The sequence below is a fragment of the Theropithecus gelada genome, chromosome 3 (assembly GCF_003255815.1).
Source record: "Theropithecus gelada isolate Dixy chromosome 3, Tgel_1.0, whole genome shotgun sequence".
NCBI lineage: Eukaryota > Metazoa > Chordata > Mammalia > Primates > Cercopithecidae > Theropithecus > Theropithecus gelada.
Window position 1 is genome coordinate 8,149,045 of NC_037670.1, and position 22,795 is coordinate 8,171,839.

General features: G+C 46.2%; 1 protein-coding gene across 1 annotated transcript in view; it reads left to right on the forward strand.

Moving 5' to 3' along the window:
- The window catches only part of LOC112621404 (general transcription factor II-I repeat domain-containing protein 2B), a 62,496-nt gene that overhangs the window by 16,623 nt on the left and 23,078 nt on the right, over positions 1-22,795 (forward strand). The window contains exons 2-8 of the mRNA XM_025380819.1: positions 399-502; positions 4,680-4,818; positions 12,885-13,004; positions 15,193-15,376; positions 15,545-15,573; positions 17,984-18,038; positions 18,408-18,451. Coding sequence (XP_025236604.1) covers positions 404-502; positions 4,680-4,818; positions 12,885-13,004; positions 15,193-15,376; positions 15,545-15,573; positions 17,984-18,038; positions 18,408-18,451 — 670 coding nt within the window. The 5' untranslated portion in view covers positions 399-403. The remainder of the gene's footprint in view (positions 1-398; positions 503-4,679; positions 4,819-12,884; positions 13,005-15,192; positions 15,377-15,544; positions 15,574-17,983; positions 18,039-18,407; positions 18,452-22,795) is intronic.

The following is a 22,795-nucleotide window of genomic DNA, read 5'->3' on the forward strand; positions in this document are numbered from 1 at the left end:
CTCAGGAGTTTGAGACCAGCCTAGGTAATATGGCAAAAACCCATCTTTACAAAAACTACAAAAATTAGCCAGGTGTGGTGGTGCTCACCTGTAGTCCCAGCTACTGGGGAGGCTGAGGTGGGAGGATCGACTGAATCCAGGGGGCAGAGGTTACAGTAAGCTGTGATTGTGCCACTGCACTCTAGCCTGGGTGACAGAGCAAGACCCTGTCTCAAAATAAAATAAGTTAGCATTACTCTTCAGGAGCTCATGGGCAAGTCACTAAATGCCTTTACATTTCAGTTTCTTCACCTCAAGAGGAAAGTTTGAACTAGATCTTTTGTGAGCACCGTCACAGCTCTAAATGTGGGTTTCAGACTCTGAATTTTTGCCGCTTTCTTATTGCTTCTTTTGCACAGGGATCATGGCCCAGGTAGCAGTGTCCACCCTGCCCGTTGAAGAAGAGTCCTCCTCAGAGAGCAGGATGGTGGTGACATTCCTCGTGTCTGCCCTCGAGTCCATGGTGAGACAGCCTGACACTTGTCTGACATTCCATAGATGGATCATTGTCGAAACGACAGAATCATGAAACACTTTAGTATCCCCCCCCCCTTTTTTTTTTTTTTCCAGGACAGAGTCTCACTCTGTCGCCCAGGCTGGAGTGCAGTGGCTTAATCTCGGCTCACTGCAACCTCTGCCTCCCAGGTTCAAGCAGTTCTCCTGCCTCAGACTCTCAAGTAGCTGGGATTACAGGTGCCCGCCACTACGCCCGGCTAATTTTTTGTATTTTTAAGAGAGACGGTTTCACCATGTTGGCCAGGCTAGCCTCAAACTCCTTACCTCTCAGGTGATCTGCCCACCTCGGCCTCCCAAAGTGCTGGGATTACAGGTGTGAGCCACTGTGCCCGGCTGCTTCAGTATCACTTTTGATGTTTGCCTTCTGCTTGACATCTATATAAGGGTATTCTTTATAGAGGATAATGGGTTTGTCAGATTATGTATGTGTTTGTATATTACATTATGGATGCAATTATATAAACTTAAGCTTCCCAGAACTGAAATGTAATGAATGGTAACCTTTGTTACCATGTTTGAGAATATTTTTAAAATCTAAATTCAAAAGTAAATAGGCCAGGCGCAGTGGCTCATGCCTGTAATCCCAGCACTTTGGGAGGCCAAAGCGTGTGGATTACTTGAGGTCAGGAGTTGGAGACAAGCCTGGCCAACATGGTGAAACCCTGTTTCTATTAAAAATAGAAACATTAGCTGGGTGTGGTGGCACACGCCTGTATTCCCAGCTACTCAGGAGGCTGAGGCACGAGAGTCACTTGAACCCAGGAGGCGGAGGTTGTATTGAGCTGAGATTGTGCCATTGCACTCCAGCCTGGGCAACAGAATGAGACTCTTGTCTCAAGAAAAAAAAAGTAAATAACCTATTTCTATATATCTATTTACACCCAAAAGGTAAACTTTACCTGGTGGGTGAAAATTTGACGAGAAATTTACATAACTCCAAAGTATCTGATCAGAAGATATTTATTGATTAAAAATGGAAAATCAGTAACTTTACAGTGCAGAAATCTGACAGACACCACATCATTCGAGTGATCAAAATTAGTGTAGTCAGCCTGTAATCCCAGCGGTTTGGGAGGCAAGGTGGGAGGATGGCTTGAGGCCAGGAGTTGGAGACCAGCCTGGGCAGGTTATAAGACCTTGTCTCTACAAGACTATTTTTTTATTTTTAAAATTTTTAAAATTTTTTTATTTTTGAGACGGAGTCTCGCTGTGTCGCCCAGGCTGGAGTGCAGTGGCGCAATCTCGGCTCACTGCAAGCTCCGCCTCCCAGGTTCATGCCATTCTCCTGCCTCAGCCTCCAAGTAGCTGGGACTACAGGTGCCCGCCACCACGCCCGGCTATTTTTTTTTTTTTTTTTTTGTATTTTTAGTAGAGACGGGGTTTCACCATGTTAGCCAGGATGGTCTCGATCTCCTAACCTCATGATCCACCCGCCTCGGCCTCCCAAAGTGCTGGGATTACAGGCTTGAGCCACCGCGCCTGGCCGTACAAGACTATTTTTTAAAAGTTAGCTAGAGGGGATGGTGCCATAGTTCCAGCTAGTTGGGGTGCTGAGGTGGAAGGATTGCTCAGGCCCAGGAGTTCAAGTCTGCAGTGAGCTAGCATGACACTGCACTCCAGCCGGCACAACACAAGACCCTGACTCTGAACAACAACAACAACAACAAAAAAAAAAAAACCCTGCAAATTGGAATTAATTTTAAAAGAAAGCATTGGGGTAGGCAGGGTGACTCACGCCTGTAATCTCATGTAATCTCACCACTTTGTGAGGCTGAGGCCAGAGGATCGCTTGAGCTCAGGAGTTTTGAGACCAGCCTGGGTAACATAGCAAGACCTTGTCTCTACTAAAAAAATTTTTAGGCTGGGTGTGGTGGCTCATGCCTGTAATCCCAGCACTTTGGGAGGCCAAGGCAGGCAGATCACGAGGTCGGGAGTTTGAGACCAGCCTGGTCAACATGGTGAAACCCCATCTCTACTAAACATACAAAAATTAGCTGGGCATGGGGGCGCATGCCTGTAGTGTTAGCTACTTGGGAGGCTGAGGTGGGAGGATCACCTGAGCCAAGGAGGTCCAGGCTGCAGTGACCCGTGATCACACCACTGCAATCCAGGTTGGGTAACAGAGTGCAACCTTGTTTTAAAAAAAAACCAATAAATTCTATGTGTGTGTTTCTTATCAGTAAATAAAATATTATAAAGAAAAGGAGGCAGGGTGTGGTGGCTATAATCCCAGCACTTTGGGAGGCCGAGGAGGATGGCTTGATCACCTGAGGTCAGGAATTGAGACCAGCTTGGTCAACTTGGTGAAACCCCGTCTGTACTAAAAATGCAAAAACACTAGCTGGGTGTGGTGGCAGGCACCTTTAATCCCAGCTAACGTGGGGGGCTGAGGCAGAGGTTTCAATGAGCTGAAATAGCGCCACTGCACTCCAACCTGGGTGACGGAGCAAGAATCCGTCTCAAAAAAAAAAAAAATTAAAAAATATAAATAAATAAATAAATACATAAATACATACATACATACAAGGCCTGTGTATATGAAGAGGTAACCAGAAAGTCTGCAGCCAAAAATGTAGGGAAAAATCGTATTGGAGACCCACGTCAGGCAGTCAGTAAAAATATGTTCTTTGGGTTTTATGATGTTTATGATGTTTGCTTGATTTGTTTTGGTTTCCTTTCTCGGTGATTTTTCTCATTCTAAATAAATATTCTGGCTGGGTGCGGTGGCTCACGCCTGTAATCCCAGCACTTTGGGAGGCCAAGGTGGGAGGATCACGAGGTCAGGAGATCGAGACCGTCCTGACTAACACGGTGAAACCCCATCTCTACTAAAAATTAAAAAAATAAAATTAGTCTGGCCGGGCGCGGTGGCTCAAGCCTGTAATCCCAGCACTTTGGGAGGCCGAGACGGGTGGATCATGAGTTCAGGAGATCGAGACCATCCTGGCTAACACGGTGAAACCCCGTCTCTACTAAAATACAAAAAAAATTAGCCGGGCGAGGTGGCAGGTGCCTGTACTCCCAGCTACTCGGGAGGCTGAGGCAGGAGAATGGCGTGAACCCGGGAGGCGGGGCTTGCAGTGAGCTGAGATCTGGCCACTGCACTCCAGCCTGGGCAACAGAGCCAGACTCCGTCTCAAAAAAAAAATAAATAAATAAAAATAAATAAATAAATAAATAAATAAATAAATAAATAAAATAAAATAAAATTAGTCAGGCCTGGTGGTGGGTGCCTGTTGTCCCACCTATTTGGGAGGCTGAGGCGGGAGAATGGCGTGACCCCGGGAGATGGAGCTTACAGTGAGCCAAGATCGCACCACTGCACTCCAGCCTGGGCGACAGAGCAAGACTCCGTCTCCGTCTCAAAAAACAAATAAAAATAAAAATAAAATAAATAAATATTCCTTTTGCTACTTAATTTTTTTTTTTTTTTTTTTTTTTTGAAATGGAGTCTCTCTCTATCCCCCAGACTGGGGTGCAGTGGCGCCATCTCGGCTCACTGCAAGCTCCGCCTCCGGGGTTCATGCCATTCTCCCGCCTCAGCCTCCCAAATAGCTGAGACTACAGGAACCCGCCACCACGCCCGGCTAATTTTTTTTGTATTTTTAGTAGAGACGGGGTTTCACCTTGTTAGCCAGGACGGTCTCAATCTCCTGACCTCGTGATCCTCCCGCCTCTGCCTCCCAAAGTGCTGAGATTACAGGCTTGAGCCACCGCGCCCGACCTAATTTTGTATCCTTTTTTTTTTTTTTGAGATGGAGTCTCACTCTGTCCCCCAGACTGGGGTGCAGTGGCACGATCTTGGCTCACTGCAAGCTCTGCCTCCCAGGTTCATGCCATTCTCCTGCCTCAGCGTCCTGAGTAGCTGGGACTACAGGCGCCAACCAGCACGCCCGGCTAATTTTTTGTATTTTTAGTAGAGGCGGGGTTTCACCGTGTTAGCCAGGACGGTCTCAATCTCCTGACCCCGTGATCCGCCCGCCTCGGCCTCCCAGAGTGCTGGGATTACAGGCATGAGCCACCGCGCCCGGCCCTAATTTTGTATTCTTAAAGCAGGCCTCCCAGGCACCGCGAACTTGGATCTGCCCTTGTAGATAATACATCCCCTTTTGTTTCTGTTTCAGTGTAAAGAACTGGCCAAGTCCAAGGCAGAAGTGGCCTGCATCGCAGTGTACGAAACAGACGTGTTTGTCGTCGGAACCGAGAGAGGATGCGCTTTTGTTAATGCCAGGACGGATTTTCAGAAAGATTTTGCAAAATACTGTAGGTGTTGTAATTTTGTCCTTTGTATTCCCAGTCTCAAAAGGATTGCAGGCAAGACTTCTGTAGTCTTCTAAGATACCGTAAGCATTCTCCTAGAAAGGATCCTAACACATCTTCTTGGATTCAGCTTACCAAATAAACACTGCTTAACACTGCAGAGTCCAAGACAAATGGTCATTTTATTTTGTGCTAGGTCCTCAGCAGTACTCTGGTTTCTTAGAATAAATTTCAAGGACATAGAACAAATTATCTTTAATTCCTAAAATAAGCACACATTTTACAAAATACTGTTACTTTAGTCCTTTCCAAAGGAAGGGGAAAAGCTTTTCCAGAGCTTGTTGTGTGTTACCGCCTGTTAATAACCATTATACAATTACTCCTTTTTTCCTTTTTTTTTTTTTTTTTGAGATGGAGTCTTGCTCTGTCGCCCAGGCTGGAGTGCAGTGGCGCGATCTCAGCTCACTGCAAGCTCCGCCTCCTGGGTTCAAGCCATTCTCCTGCCTCAGGAGGAGATAAGTAGGTAGATAGATAGATAGATAGATAGATAGATAGATAGATAGATAAAGAGAGGGGGGAATTGAGTGATAGATTGATTCAAATTTATTTCCAAGATCCCAAATTAAGATCTCCACTATCAAGAAGATAGATTTAAAAATGAAGCCGTCTTTAAAGAACATAGTCAGTGTGTAGTTGATACACAGAAGGGTATTCCCAATTCATTAACGTCAGATGCCAGTTGAATTTCTAATCATTGAAATTTACTTGTAGATTTTTGTAAGATTTGTAGTTGCATGTTAATTTCGTTGTCGCAAATATTCTCTTTAGTATTCATCTTGTAATGAACCTGTTCTGAAATTGGTGTGATAATCTTTTTATATTTTCTTTTCTTTCAATAACGTCAACTTTTAGTTTAGATTCGGAAGTACATGTACAGATTTGTTACATGGGTATATTCCATGATGCTGTGGTTTGGGGTGCGGTAGTGAGCATGGCACCCTATAGTTCATTTTGCAACCCTTGCCCCCACTTCCCTCTTTCCTCTAGGAGTCTCCAGTGTCTATTGTTCCAATCTTTATGTCCATGTGTACCCAGGTTTGGCTCCCACTTATAAGTGAGAACATGTGGCATTCGGTTTTCTATTCCTGTGTTAATTTACATAGGATAATGGCCTCCAGCTGCATCCACATTACTGCAAAGGATAGGATTTCTTTCTTTTTTATGGCCGCAGGTTTTTCGTTTTTGTTTTTGTTTTTTTGAGACAGAGTTTTGCCCTTTCGGCCAGGCTGGAGTGCAGTGGCGTGATCCCCGGCTCACTGCACCCTCCACCTCCTGGGTTCAAGCCATTCTCCTGCCTCAGCCTCCCAAATAGCTGAGACTACAGGTGCCTGCCAACACACCCAGCTAATTTTTGTATTTTTTAGTAGAGACAGGGTTTCGTCATGCTGTCCAGGCTGGTCTTAGACTCCTGACCTCAGGTGATCCGCCCACCTCTGGCTCCCAAAGTGCTGGGATTACAGGCGTGAGCCACTGCGCCCGGCTTTTTTTTTTTTTTTTTTTTGAGACAGGGTTTTGCTATATTGCCCAGGCTGGTCATAAATTCCTGGGCTCAAGTGAGTCTCCCATCTTGGCCTCCCAAGTAGCTGAGATCTGCACCTGGCATGCATGCTAAGTATTTTGATCAAGGGTTTATTTCTGGGCTCTCTATTCCATAGTTCTATTTGTCTTTGTACCAGTATCACCCTGTTTTGATTACTTTATGTTTTGAAATCAGGAAGTATGAGACCTCCAAATTTGCTCTATTTCAAGATTGTTTCCATTATTCAGAGGCCCTTGGTGTGCCATATGATTTTTTTTTTTTTTTTTTTTTTGAGATGGAGTCTCGCTCTGTCACCCAGGCTGGAGTGCAGTGGCACCATCCCGGCTCACTGCAAGCTCCGCCTCCCAGGTTCAAGCCATTCTCCTGTCTCAGCCTCCCGAGTAGCTGGGACTACAGGCCTGGCACCACGACCAGCTAATTTTTTTGTATTTTTAGTAGAGATGGGGTGTCACCATGTTAACCAGGATGGTCTCGATCTCCTGCCCTCGTGATCCTCCTGCCTCAGCCTCCCAAAGTGCTGGGATTACAGGCGTAAGCCACCACGCCCGGCCCCATATAAATTTTAGAGTGGATTTCCTAATTTGTACAAGAAATGCCCTTGAGATTTTGATGGGGATTGCAATAATTCTGTAGATAGCTTTTGGTAGTACAGATATCTTAGCAATATTAAGCCTGCCAATCCATGAACATGAGATGTCTTTCCATTTGTTTCAGTCTTCTTTAATTTCTTCTCTCTTTTTTTTTTTTTTTTTTTGAGAGACAGAGTCTTGCTCTGTTGCCCAGGCTGCAGTGGCTTGATCTCGGCTCACTGCAATCTCTGCTTCCCAGGTTCAAGCGATTCTACTGCCTCAGCTTCCCAAGTAGCTGGGACTACAGGCATGCACCACCACACCCAGCTAATTTTTGTATTTTTAGTAGAAACGGGGTTTTGCTATGTTGCCTAGCTTGGTCTTGAACTCTTCTAAACTCAAGTGATCTGCTTGCCTTAGCCTCCCAAAATGCTGGGATTATAGAACTACAGGCATGAGCCACCGTGCCCTTCTTTTAATTTTTTTCAGCAGTGTTTTTGTCTCACATGTCCGTGTGAAGAAACCACCAAACAGGCTTTGTGTGAGCAACAAGGCTGTTTATTTCACCTGGGTGCAGGTGGGCTGAGTCCAAAAAGAGAGTCAGCAAAGGATGGTGGATTATCATTAGTTCTTACAGGTTTTGGGATAGGCGGTGGAGTTAGCAGTGTTTTGCGGGCAGGGGGTAGATCTCACAAAGTACATCCTCAAGGGTGGGGAGAATTACAAAGAACCTTCTTAAGGGTTGGGGAGATTACAAAGTACATTGATCAGTTAGGGTGGGGCAGAAACAAATCACAATGGTGGAATGTCATCAGTGAAGGCTATTTTCACTTCTTTTGTGGATCTTCAGTTGCTTCAGGTGATCTGGATGTATATGTGCAGGTCACAGGGGATATGATGGCTTAGCTTGGGCTCAAAGGCCTGGCAGTTTTATTGTTTTAGCATACAGATTTTCAGTTCCTTGATTAGGTCTATCCTTAAGGATTTTATTCTTTCTGATGCTATTGTAAATGGAATTGTTTTCTTAATTTCCTTTGCAGATTGTTCATTGTTACTGTATAGAAATGCAGTTGATTTGGTGTGTTGATGTAGTATCCTGCAACTTTGCTGAATCTGTTGGATTTCAAATAGATTTTTGTGTGGAATTTTTAGGGTTTTCTACATACAAAATCATGTATCATCTATGAACAGAGATAATTTTACTTCTTTCTTTCAAATTTGGAGGCCTTTTTTTTTTTTCTTACCTAATTTAATTGCTCTGGCTGGGACTTCCAATACTGTGTTAAACAGAAGTGGGGAGACAGGGAATCTTCGCGATTTATTTTTTTTTCTTTGAGATGGAGTCTCACTCTGTTGCCTAGGCCAGAGTGCAGTGGTGTGATCTCTGCTCACTGCAACCTCTGGATCCCAGGTTCAAGTGATTCTTGTGCCTCAGCCTACTGAGTAACTGGGATTACAGGTGTGCGCCACCACACCTGGCTAATTTTTGTATTTTTTTAGTAGAGGTGGGGTTTGACCACATTGGCCAGCAAGGTCTGGAACTCCTGACCTCAAGTGATCTGTCTGCCTCAGCCTCCTAAAGTGCTGGGATGACAGGGGTGAGCCACCACACCTGGCCCATCTTTGTCATTTCTCATCTTGGCTATCAGTCTTTCATTGTTGAGTGATATTAGCCATGGACTTTTTATAAATGGCCTTTATTACATTGGTCATTTCCTTCCACTTATAGTCAGTAGAGTGCTTTCATCATGAAAGAATATTCAGTCTTGTCAAATGCTTTTTCTGCAGCAATTGAGATGATCATGTGGCTTTTGTCCTTTATTCTGTCAATGTGGTACATTACACTGATTGATTTAAATATGTTGAACCATCCTTGTGTCTGAGGAATAAATTCCACTTGGGGCCGGGCTCACGCCTGTAGTCCCAGCATTTTGGGAGGCCAAGGCAGGCAGATCACTTGAAGTCGGGAGTTCGAAACCAGCCTGGCCAACACGGAAAAACCCCATCTCTACTAAAAATACAAAAATTAGCCGGGTGTGGTGGCAGGAGCCTGTAATCCCGGCTACTTGGGAGGGAGAGGCAGGAGAATCGCTCGAACCTGGGAGGCAGAGGTTGCAGTGAGTTCTTACCTGCCTGTGCTGACCAATAGCATTTGGGATACCCAGTGTGGCACTCATTCCAGTGAGTTTTAGTGACACCCCTACCACACACAGCTTCCCAGTCACTTCCACTGATACTCCAGCTGGCTTCCCAGCAAGTCTCATCAAAGTCCCAGAAAATTCCAGAAGGGGCCAGGCACAGTGGCTCACGTATGTAATCCCAGCACTTTCGGAGGCCGAAGTGGGAGGATCACTGGAGCCCAGGAGTTTGAGACCTGCCTGGCCAACATGGCAAGACCCTGTCTCTACAAAATACATATATATATACATTTTTACATTGGCCTTTTTTCTTTTTTACTATTATTTTTAAATATATATATATCAGCCAGGTATGGTGGCTCACGCCTGTAATTCCAGCACTCTGGTAAGCTGAGGCTGGCAGATCACCTGAGGCCAGGAGTTCGAGACCAGCCTGGCCAACATGGCAAAACTCCATCTGTACTAAAAATACAAAAATTAGCTGGGCGTGGTGGCGGGCACCTGTAATCCCAGCTACTTGGGAGGCTGAGGCAGGAGAATCACTTGAACCCAGAAGGTGGAGGTTGCAGTGAGCCAAGATCGTGGCACCGCACTCTAGCCTGGGTGACAGAGCAAGACAAAAAAAAAAAAAAAAAAAGAAAGAAAGGAAAGGAAAAAGGAAGAAAGAAAATTCCAGGAGGTTTTGCAGTGAATTTCAGTGACACCATACCCACAGGCAGTTTCCCAGGGAGTTCCACCAGTTCCCCAGAGCATGATTTCCCAGCAAATTCTCTTGGCATCACCATCCAGGTAGCTTCCAGAGAGTTCCACTGGCACACTAGAAGGCATCTTCCTTATAATGCCCAGAAAGTGTTGCAGATACCCACAGGGCAACTGTCTAGTGATTTCCGCCAGCACCCCCAGAAAGCAGGCGCCTGCTTGCCAGCCACCACATGGGTACCCCCATAGGCTTTCCCACTATGCAGTGGACCATGGCCAAATCCTGTTTAATAAGGTCTGAATCTCGGCCCTGGGGAGCCACCCCATTCCTGGATTTGCTCCCTCCTGGGTCCCTTGCCTCAGTCCAGCAGTTACAGATGCTCCTGCAACCTGCTGCTTATGGTTCTCTTTAGAGTCCTCGCTCCCTCTAGCAGCTAATCCCATGTTACCAGTTGACGATTACTAGGAAGCTTCACCTGTTGGTGTAAATTAGTACAACCTCTATGGAAAACAGTATGGAGGTTTCTTAGAGAACTAAACATAAACCCCCATTCAATCCAGCAAGCCCACTACTTGGCATCTACCCAAAGGAAAAGAAATCATTCTATCAAAGAGACACCTGCCTTGAATGTTCATCACAGCACTATTCACAGTAGCAAAGATATCTAATCAAGCTAAGCATCCATCATCACCAGATGATTGGATAAAGAAAATGTGGTACATACGCAATGGGATACTACTGAGCCATAAAAAAGAATGAAATGGCCAGGCGCGGTAGTTCACGCCTATAATCCAAGCACTTTGGGAGGCCGAGGCCATGGATCACTTGAGATCAGGAGTTCTAGACCAGCCTGGCCAACATGGTGAAACCTCATCTCTACTAAAAATACAAAAATTAGCCGGGCATGGTGGCACATGCCTGTAATCACAGCTACTCGGGTGGCTGAGGCAAGAGAATCACTTGAACCCGGGAGGGAGAGGATGCAGTGAGCCGAGATCACGCCACTGCACTCCAGCTTAGGCGACAGTAAGAGACTCTCTCTCAAAAAAAAAGAATGATGTCTTTTGCAGCAACATGGATTGGGGGCTATTATCTTTATCAATTAACTTAAAAAGGCAAATGCTACGTGTCCTTACTTATAAGAGGGGCTAAATAATAGGTACACATCGACATACAGTGTGGGGCTGGGCGTGGTGGCTCATGCCTGTAATCCCAGCACTTTGGGAAACCAAGGTGGGGAGATCACTTGAGGCCGGGAGTTCAAGGACCAGCCTGGCCAACATGATGTAACTTTGTCTCTACTAAAAATGCAAAAATGAGCCTGGTGTAGTGGCGGGCGCCTGTAATCCCAGTTACTAGGGAGGCTGAGGCACGAGAATCTCCCGAACCCAGGAGGCAGAGGTTACTGTGAGCTGAGATTATGCCACTGCACTCCAGCCTGGGCGACAGAGTGTGAGACTCTGTCTCAAAACAAACAAACAAAAACATGGTCATAGAGTGTAAAATAAGAGACATTGGAGACTCAGAGGGGTGGGAGGCAGGAGGCGGGTAAGGGATGATAAATTACTTCATGGGTACAATGTACATTATTTGGGTGATGAGTACACTAAAACTCCAGACTTCACCAATGACACAGTATATCCATGTAAGAAAACTATACTTGGCTGGGCGGGGTGGCTCACACCTGTTAATCCCAACAATTTGGGAGGCTGAAGCGGGTGGATCACGACGCCAGGAGATTGAGACCATCCTGGCTGACACAGTGAAACCCCGTCTCTAGTAAAAAATACGAAAAAAATAGCCAGGTGTGGTGGCAGGTGCCTATAGTCCCAGCTACTCGGGAGGCTGAGGCAGGAGAATCGCGTGAACCCGGGAGGCGGAGCTTGCAATGAGCTGAGATTGTGCCACTGCACTCCAGCCTGGGTGACACAGCGAGACTCTTGTCTCAAAAAAAAAAAAAAAAGAAAAAAAAGAAAAGAAAACTATACTTGTGCCACTTACATTGATACAAAAAACAAAACAAAACAAAAAAACTTTTCTGTCTTCAAATTACTGTGTGGTTTCTCTCTCCTGACTAGACTGATTAAAACAATCAGTTTTAAAACTTTTGGAGGAGCAATTGATTCCGGGGCTGGTCTTGAATGGGTTCAGGGGTATAGTCTTCCTATACAATTATTGTCACTTTTCAACAGTACAGCAAATCAAATTTCTGTTATAAAGATAATTTCTGGCAGGGTGTAGTGCCTGACACCTGTAATCCCAACACTTTGGGAGGCTGAGATGGGAGGATTGCTTGAGGCCAGGAGTTAGAGCCCAGCCTGGGCAACATAGTGAGATCCCATCTTGAAAAAAATTTTAAAAGTTAACCAGGTGTGGGCCGGGCGTGGTGGCTCAAAGTCTGTAATCCCAGCACTTTGGGAGGCTGAGACGGGTGGATCACAAGGTCAGGAGATTGAGACCATCCTGGCTAACCCAGTGAAATCCCGTCTCTACTAAAAAATACAAAAAACTAGCCGGGCGAGGTGGCAGGTGCCTGTAGTACCAGCTACTCGGGCGGCTGAGGCAGGAGAATGGCGTAAACCCGGGAGGTGGAGCTTACAGTGAGCCGAGATCCGGCCACTGCACTCCAGCCTGGGCGACAGAGCGAGACTCCATCTCAAAAAAAAAAAAAAAAAAAGAAAAAAAGTTAACCAGGTGTGATGGTGCACTCCTGTAAGCCTAGCTACTTGGGAGGCAGAGGTGGGAGGATTGCTTGAGCCCAGAAATTTGAGGCTGCAGGGAGCTTTGATCATTCCACTGCACTCCAGCCTGGGCAGCAGAGTGAGACCCTGTCTCTAAAAATAATAATTTCCTTAAACTAGTACTATTTCTTTATATGTTGATTTTTTATAGTTCTTTAACCTGTTTATCATAATACAATTTTTTATTGTCTTTCTTTAAAAGATCTTGTTTTATATTTATTCACTTTTTTCCCTTTTTTTCTTTCAATACCAGAAACAAAGTACAGAAGTGTATAGCACAAATGCTTAGATACTGACCTAATGCCAATCATCCATTTACAGGCATTGCAGAGGGGCTACGTGAGGTGAAACCTCCCTGCCCTGTGAACGGGATGCAGGTCCACTCTGGAGAAACGGAAATACTCAGGAAGGCAGTGGAGGACTATTTCTGCTTTTGTTATGGTAACGTTCACTTTAAGCATGAATTCTTTTTTTTTTTTTTTTTTTTTAGACGGAGTCTTGCTCTGCCACCCAGGCTGGAGTGTAATGGTACAATCTTGGCTCACTGCAACCTCTGCCTCCTGGGTTCAAGCAATTCTCCTGCCTCAGTTTCTCAAGTAGCTGGGATTACAGGCTCCCACCAACCACCACACCCAGCTAATTTTTGTATTTTTAGTAGAGATGGGGTTTCACCATGTTGGCCGGGCTGGTCTCGAACTCCTGACCGTGTGATCCGCCCGCCTTGGCCTCCCAAAGTGCTAGGATTGTAGGCATGAGCCACCGCGCCCAGCCAAGCATGAATTCTCTAAGTGGTTCACCCAGGAGTAGAACAGTGTCACAGACAATCTTATTGCCATGACTATTTACAATGTTTTGAACATTTCAAAACCCATATGCTTATCAACGAAGGATAAGCATATGGTTTTTTTTTTGTTTTTTTTTTCTGAGAAGGAGTTTTGCTATGTCACCCAGGCTGAAGTGCGATGGTGCAATCTCAGCTCACTGCAAACTCTGCCTCCTGGGTTCAAGCAATTCTCCCATCCCAGCCTCCTGAGTAGCTGGGATTACAGGTGCCCACCACCACGCCCAGCTAATTTTTGTATTTTTAGTAGAGACGGGGTTTTGCCCTGTTGGCCAGGTTGGTTTCGAACTCCTGACCTCAGGTGATCCTCCTGCCTTGGCCTCCCAAATTGCTGGGATTACAGGTATGAGCCACCGCGCCTGGCCACCAGTTCTTGATTACCAGATTAAGTGTTCTTATAGAAGATGATGTGGATCTTGGATCTTCTGCTCTGTGGAAACTTCTGTATTGATCAGTCTTTCTTCCTTGATCCCATTTTAGAGAGCCCTCACATCAAGGCCAGTGTATTGTTAAACATAGTCAGTGTTGGCTCAGTCACCTCCCTCACCCCTCAGTTGTTGCTCCACCTACCCATGTCTTTCCATAGGCATGAAGATGGGAATTTAAAAAAAAAAACACACACACATACTGGGCATGGTGGCTTGAGCCTATAATTCCAGCTACTTGGGAGGCTAAGGTGGGAGGATCATTTGAGCCCAGGAGTTTGAGACCAGACTAAGCAGCATAGTAAGACCCTGTCTCTACAAAATAAAATAAAAATAATTTTCAAAAATCCTTTGCAGTGTTTTAAAAAGCTAGATAACAGGCTGGGCGTGGTGCCTCACACCAACTACTTGGGAGGCTGAGGTGGGTGGATCACCTGAGATCAAGAGTTCGAGACCAGCCTGGCCAACATAGTGAAACTCCGTCTCTACTAAAAATATAAAAATTAGTCGGGCACGGTGGCAGGCAGCTGTAATCCCTGCTACTCAGGAGGCAGAGGCAGGAGAATTGCTTGAACCCAGGAGGCAGAGGTTGCAGTGAGCCCAGTCGAAACCCTGTCTCTTAATTAAAACAACAACAGGCCGGGCGCGGTGGCTCACGCCTGTAATCCCAGCACTTTGGGAGGCCGAGGCGGGCGGATCACGAGGTCAGGAGATCGAGACCATCCTGGCTAACACGGTGAAACCCCGTCTCTACTAAAAATGCAAAAAATTAGCCGGGCGAAGCGGCGGGCGCCTGTAGTCCCAGCTACTCGGGAGGCTGAGGCAGGAGAATGGCGTGAACCTGGGAGGCGGAGCTTGCAGTGAGCCGAGATCGCGCCACTGCACTCCAGCCTGGGCGACAGAGCGAGACTCTGTCTCAAAAAAAAAAAATAAATAAATAAAAATAAAAAAAAATAAAAAAAAATAAAACAACAACAACAACAACAACAAACTAGGCTGGGCTCGGTGGCTTACGCCTGTAATCCTAGCACTTTGGGAGGCTAAGGTGGGTGGACTGCCTGAGCTCAGCAGTTTGAGACCAGTCTGGGGCAACATGGTGAAATCCCCATCTCTACTAAAATACCAAAGAAATTAGCTGGGTGTGGCAGTGTGTGCCTATAGTCCCAGCTACTCGGGAGGCTGAGGCAGGAGAATTGTTTGAATCCGGGAGGTGGAGGTTGTGAGGAGCCGAGATCTCACCATTGCACTCCAGCCTGGGTGGCAGAGTGAGACGCCGTCTCTATAAAAAAAAAAACAAACCTAAAAAAACCACTGGTGGAACATTAGGTTCACCCCATCTAAAGACGTTTGCATCTTCTTGTAGGTAAAGCCTTAGGGACGACGGTGATGGTGCCTGTTCCCTATGAGAAGATGCTGCGAGACCAGTCGGCTGTGGCAGTGCAGGGGCTTCCGGAAGGCATTGCCTTTCAACACCCTGAGAATTACAACCTTGAAACCCTGAAATGGATTTTGGAGAACAAAGCAGGGATTTCATTCATCATAAATAGGTGACACGCTCTGCACCCCCACCCTCTCAGTTCATTTAAAGATGAAACTGATCGCGTAATTTTAATTCACTCATGCATTCCGCCTGTTGCTATTCAGAGCTGACTGTTCAGATGTGTCATCCTTTTTTCATATGTCCATACTGGGTAACAGCGTTGCTTTTCTTGCAGACCCTTCCTCGGACCAGAGAGTCAGCTGGGTAAGTGACAGCTTCTCAGGTTTGGTGGCTCTTCTGAGCTGCTGAACCACTTCTTCTTCATTAAAACTTGAATTCGGATGAGGGGAGGGAACTTAGAGGACGGGCCAATAGGTGCAGCAAGCCACTGTGGCACACATGTGCCTAGGTAACAAACCTGCACGTTCTGTACGTGTATCTCCCTCCTCCCCCTGCTCCTTTTTTTTTTTTTTTTTTTTTTTTTTTGAGACAGAGTCTCGCTCTGCCGCCCAGGCTGGAGTGCAGTGGCGTGATCTTGGCTCACTGCAAGCTCCGCCTCCTGGGTTCACGCCATTCTCCTGCCTCAGCCTCCCGAGTAGCTGGGACTACAGGCGCCCGCCACCTCGCCCGGCTAGTTTTTTTGTATTTTTTAGTAGAGACGGGGTTTCACCGTGTTAGCCAGGATGGTCTCGATCTCCTGACCTCGTGATCCGCCCGTCTCGGCCTCCCAAAGTGCTGGGATTACAGGCTTGAGCCACCGCGCCCGGCCCCCTTTTTTTTTTAGAAGAAATAAATTTAAAAAAAAGAAAAGAAAAGAAAAATACATTTGTAGCTATTAAAAAAAAAACACTGGCTGGGCGCAGTGACTCACACCTGTAATCCCAGCACTTTGGGAGGCAGAGGTGGGCAGATCACTTGAGGTCAGGAGTTCAAGACCAGCCTGGTCAACATGGTAAAACCCCATCTCTACTAAAATTACCAAAGTTAGCCAGGCGTGGTGGCAGGTACCTGTTATCCCAGTTACTCAGGAGGCTGAGGCAGGAGAATCGCTTGAACCCGAGATGTGGAGTTTGCAGTGAGCTGAGATTGTGCCAGTGCACTCTAGCTTGGGTGAGCAAATGAGACTGTCTCAAAAATAAATAAATAAATAAGAATAAAAGAGAATGTCTTGCTGAGACTGCCTAGGTGGAGTAAGGAGATGGCAGGGGTCGGGGTGGCACAGTTCACAAGGCACCTGCTGGGTGTATGACATGCTCCAGTTCTTCTTAGCCGGGGACTAAACACAGTGTGAAGTCTGTTTCAGGAGTGATGGTGAGTTCCTGTCATCCTGTAACTCACATTAAAGGAGAAGTGAGGGGGCAGGGTGGCAGGTGGCCATGGACTGTTGTCCCAGCTGACTTGTATCACCATCACAGAAAAACAATAATACAGTGGTCCCCCCTTATCCTTGGGGAATATGCTTCAAGACCCCCAGTGGATGCCCAGACCCATGGGTAGTACAGAACCCTACATATACTGTTTTTCCCTAACCATACATACCTATGAGAAAGTTTAATTTATAAATCAAACACAGGCTGGGCATGGTGGCTCATGCCTGTAATCCCAGCACTTTGGGAGGCCAAGGTGGGTGGATTACCTGAGGTCAGGAGTTTGAGACCAGCCTGACCAACATGATGAAACCCTGTCTCTACTAAAAATACAAAAATTAGCCACTCGTGGTGGTGTGCGCCTGTAGTCCCAGCTACTCGGGAGGCTGAGGCGGGAGAATTGCTTAAACCCGGGAGGTGGAGGTTGCAATGAGCCGAGATCGTGCCACTGCACTCCAGCCCAGGCAACAGAGCAAGATCCATCTCAGTAAATCAATAAATCAAGCACAGTAGGAGATTAACAGCAATAACTAAAGATAAAATAGAACAATTATAACAATATGCCCTCATTACTAATCTTGCACTTTGGGGCCATTATGAAGTCAAATAAAGGTGACTTGAGCACAAGCACCCCAGCCTTCCCAGGACCATCAGTCTGATAACAGAGCCAGCTACTCAGTGACTAATGGGCAAGTAGTGTAGACAGCGTGGATCGCAGGACAAAGGGATGAGTCACGTCCAGGCAGGACGGCACCACACTTCATCATGCTGCTTAGAACAACGTGTAATTTCAAACTTCTGAATTGTTTATTTCTGGAATTTTCCGTTTACTCTTTGGAGACCTTGGTTGACCTTGGGGAACAAACTGAGGAAAGCGAAACCACAGATCAAGGGGAAGCTCGTGTCATAGCAGCTGTAACTTAGTGCTTACAATGTACAGGCACTGTTGTAGTCATTTTGCATATATTCATGAATCCTCCCACAACCACCGTGTTCACAAGGAAGTGGAGGCCGAAGGAGGTTTAGTGAGTTGCTGGAGGCAGCCCAGCTGGTGAGCTGAGGCTCGGCCCCATGCCCATGCTCTGGCCCCAAAACACTCCTCGGTAATCCCCATCTCGCCCACACAAATGGCCCCGGAACACAGCGGCTGCTTTGAGTCGGTTTCTCTCTCAATGACTTTTCCACGATGGCTTCGATCTGGGAGTTCCGTTTTCTGTGTGTTTGCTGCCAATTTCTGTGCCTTTGGATGTTAGTCATTTTCCAAGGTGCTAAAAGGAGCTGGTGTATGTCTTTTTATTCCTCCACAGGTGGCCCTGGGATGGTAACAGATGCTGAGAGATCCACCGTATCACCAAATGAAAGGTAAAAGATAAATCATAGCAACTAAAATCCACAACTATGCACAGTGTTCGTTTTTGGATGACAGGCCTCCTTACAGCATTTAAGTGCAGTGTAAAGGGTTAATGTGCTTCTTCTTTTCCTTATTTTCTATTCTATTCTTTGTCCAGAAAGACCTTTGGAATTAGAAGACTATTTTCAGTAGACACGTTTAATTTTGGAACAACTTATTAAGAACGTTAATGTTAGAGTGGAGGCAGTGTTGCATTTGGTTGATGGGAGGAGGGGGATTTGGTGCCACGGAGGTCCAGGGCATTTGAGCTTAGCGTGTCCAGGCGGCTCTGCCTGGTCCTCACCCTGCCCATCCTGACCAGGGTTCCCTTCTCCTTGCAGCTGCGGCCCCATCAGTGTGAAAACTGAACCCATGGAAGATTCTGGTGGGTACCATGATGCTTTTAGAATCAAGAATCGGCCAAGCGTGGTAGCTCACACCTGTAATCCCAGCACTTTGGGAGGCCGAGGCAGGCGGATCACTTGAGGTCAGGAGTTCAAGACCAGCCTGGCCAACATGGTGAAACCCTGTCTCTACTAAAAATACAAAAATTAGCTGGGCGTGGCTGTGCGTGCCTGTAATCCCAGCTACCCGGGAGGCTGAGGCAAGAGAATTGCTTGGACCCGGGAGGCTGAGGCTGCGGGGAGCTGAGTTGGCACCACTGCACTCCAGCCTGGGTGACAGAGCAAGACCCTGTCTCAAAAAAACAAACAAGGCTGGGCATGGTGGATCACACCTGTAATCCCAGCACTTTGGGAGGCTGAGGCGGGCAGATCGCCTGAGCTCAGGAGTTCAAGACCATCCTGGCCAACATGGTAAAACCCTGTCTCTACTAAAATACAAAAAATTAGCTGGGCATGGTCGTGTGCACCTGTAGTCCCAGCTACACGGGTGGCTGAGGCATGAGAATCGCTTGAGCCTGGGAGGTGGAGGTTGCGGTGAGCTGAGATGGTGCCACAGCACTCCAGCTTGGGCTACAGAGTGAGATTCTGTCTCAAAAACAAAAACAAGTATCTAGCAGGTTATCATTTGACACCTTTCTTTTGTTTTATCAAATAAATAAATAAATAAAGACCAGGGCACAAATTAACCTCAATGGAGCCTCATTTGCAGAAGGACCATTATTTTACTCAAATATCTAGAAAACGGAGTCTTGGCAGGGTGCGGGGGTTCATGACTGTAACTCCAACACTTTGGGAGGCCGAGGCAGGTGAACTGGTTGAACACCAGAGTTCAAGACCAGCCTGAGCAACATGGTGAGACTTCATCTTTGCAAAAAATACAAAAAATGGTGGTGCATGCGTGTGATCCCAGCTACTCAGGAGGCTGAGGTGGGAGGATCGCATAAGCCCAGGAGGTTGAGGCTGCAGTGAGCTGTAATGGTGCCACTGCACTCCAGCCTGGGTGACAGAGAGAGACGTTGTCTCAAAAAAGAAAAAAAGGAAAAAAAAGAAAAGAGAGAGAGAACCTTCTAATTCAGTAAATACTGGGGACTAAGACGTTATTAAATACACATATTTGTGGACAAAATATTATTTTAATTATAGTTGAATTAGAACCTGAATTTGAAATGAGTAAAACATTTTGAATATAAAATTGAAATTATTACTTGACTCACAAATAGAGCAGTGTTTTCATTTTTGGACATACTTTACTGCTTTTTTGGACTTTTCTGTCATTTCTACATGTTTTACGATATAGGTACATTACTATGACAGTGTATGCTAGAAAAAAAATCCCTCTTCAGTGGATGAGAGTAGTTGACCCCATTCTTGCTTCTCCTCCCTCCTCAATGAAAGAAAACCAGCATTAATTAGAGGAAAAATGTTAACAGGTTAAGATTTAAAAAAAAAAAAATTTAGGCTAGGTGCAGTGGCTCACACCTGTAATCCCAGCACTTTGGGAGGCCAAGGTAGGCGGATCACTTGAGGTCAGGAATTCGAGACTAGCCTGGCCAACATGGTGAAACCCTGTCTCTACTAAAAATACAAAAAATTAGCTGGGCATGGTGGCAGGTGCCTGTAATCCCAGCTACTCGGGAGGCTGAGGCGTGAGAATCGCTTGAACCCAGGAGGTGGAGGTTGCAGTGAGCCGAGATCATGCCACTGCACTCTAGCCTGGGCAACAGAGCAAGACTCTGTCTCAAAAAGAAACAACAACAACAAAAATAATTTAAACCCAAATGTTTAATCAAGGGATGGGAAAATACTGAAAGCATTAAAAGTGGAAAGATTCACACTTGTAATCTCAGCACTTTGGGAGGCTGAAGCAGGAGGACTGCTTGAGCCCAGGAATTTGAGACCAGCCTGGGCAACAGAGCAAGACCCTATCTCTACAAAAAATACTTATAAATAAAAAATTAGCCAGACATGGTGGCGTGCACTTATAATCCCAGCTACTTGGGAGGCTGAGGTTGGAGGATCACCTGGGCCCAGGAGATAAAGGCTGGAGTGAGCCATGACTGCACCACTGCACTCCAGCCTGAGTGACAGAGCGAGACCCTGGCTCCAAGAAATAATAATCATAATCCAAAAGAAAAACAATATTCTGTGTTAAGAAACAAAGATCTGGCTGCGTCCAGTGGCTCAGGCCTGTAATCCCAGTACTTTGGGAGGCAGGCAGATCAGCTGAGGTCAGGAGTTTGAGACCAGCCTGGCCAACATGGTGACACCTCATCTCTACTAAAAATACAAAAATTAGCCAGATGTGGTGGCTCACACCTGTAATCCCAGCTACTTGGGAGGCTGAGACAGGAAAATTGCTTGAACCCAGGAGGCAGAGTTTGCTGTGAGCTGATACTGTGCCATTGCACTCCAGCCTGGGCGACAGTGAAAATCCGTCTGAGAAAGAAAAAACAGGAGAGAGACAGAGAGAGAGAGAGAGAGAGAAAGAAAGATCTAGAAAAAGGAAAAACAGAGCCTTTAGCATGAGTAAAATGAAGTAAGGACAGCAGCGTTTCTAAGACAGTGAAGATGTGGTTTATGCTTCGAGGCTCCTGGGATTCCTTGGGAGATCCAGGGACACAGTGGGTGGGTCTCCTTGGCCCAGCTCCTCCTTTGTCACACCCAGGGATCTTTTCGCCACAACTGTGGGTGCTCATGTCCCTTCCATTCCCATGCAAACAGATGCTTAGCAGAAGCTCCAGCTTCAGATGAGAGTCTGAACAAAAAAAAGTCTCAAAAAGAAACAACAACAACAAAAATAATTTAAACCCAAATGTTTAATCAAGGGATGGGAAAATACTGAAAGCATGAAAAGTGGAAAGGTACACGCTTGTAATCTCAGCACTTCAGGAGGCTGAAGCAGGAGAATGCTTCTCCTCTGCAGTGGTTCTAAGTCAAACCAAGACAAGTTGATTGGAGAGAAGCGGGCACAGTATTTCAGGTCAGCACAATTCAGCTGTGAGCACAGGTCCGCTGTGGAATCTTAGTCTCGTTTCTGACCTGACAGGCCTCAAACTCCTGCCCACTCAAGTTTAGCCTGGGATGTTTTCAGAGCTCAGATATGTTCTGCCTGTGTCTTACCTGGTCACAGAGAATTTTAAAAAATACCCCAAGCCACAGGCTCCACATACAAACTGGGAAGATGAGGCCAGGCACGGTGGCTCACACCTGTAATCCCAGCAATTTGGGAGGCCAAGGGGGGCAGATCACCTGAAGTCAGGAGTTTGAGACCAGCCTGGCCAACATGGTGAAACCCCGTCTCTACGAAAAATACAAAAATTAGCCGGGCGTAGTGGTGGGCGCCTGTAATCCCAGCTACTCAGGAGGCTGAGGCAGGACAGTTGCTTGAACCTAGGAGGCAGAGGTTGCAGTGAGCCAAGATGGCACCACTGCACTCCAGCCTGGGTAACAGAGCAAGACTCTGTCTCTAAAAGAAAATAAAAAGAAGAAGAAGAAGAAGAAGAAGAAGAAGAAGAACCTGGGAAGATGAAAGGGGTGAGAGTGAGACGTGATCAGTGTCCCCAGGGGCCGAGTTTCCTTTCTCACCAGCTGTTGGGCTAGATGTGTGGTTCCCACGTGCCTTTGTTGGAGATGTGGTTTCATTTGAACAAAAATATGCTTCCTTATTCACAAAACTTCCTACTGTAGACTTCATGAAGTGATACGGATTGGTACCAGCTGCCGGCAGGCTCCTGAGAGCCGGTGCTCAATTGCTCCTTATTTCTTGTGATAGCATTTGCTACATAGAAGAAACATCTCCCTGGTTTTAATTTTTCTTTCTTTCTTTCTTTCTTTCTTTCTTTCTTTCTTTCTTTCTTTTTTCTTTCTCTTTTTGTTTCTTTTTCTCTTTCTTTCTTTCTTTCCTTCCTTCCTTCCATCCCTTTCTTTCACTTTCTTCCTTCCTTCCTTTCATCCCTCTTTCTTTTTCTCTTTCTTTCTGTCTTATCTTTTTTTTTTTTTTTTTTGAGTCTTGCCAGGCTGGAGCGCAGTGGCACGATCTCAGCTCGCTGCAACCTTCGCCTCCTGGGTTCAAGTGATTCTCCTGTATCAGCCTCCTGAGTAGCTGGAATCAGGCGCACGCCGTCACGCCCGGCTAATTTTTTGTATTTTAGTAGAGACGGGGTTTCACCCTGTTGCCCAGGCTGGTCTCAAACTCCTGAGCTCAGGCAATCCACCCGCCTTGGCCTCCCAAAGTGCTAGGATTATAGACATGAGCCACCGCACCAGGCCAATTTTTTTCTTTTCTTTTTTTTTTTTTTTTTTTTTTTTTTGGGGGGGGGCCCCCG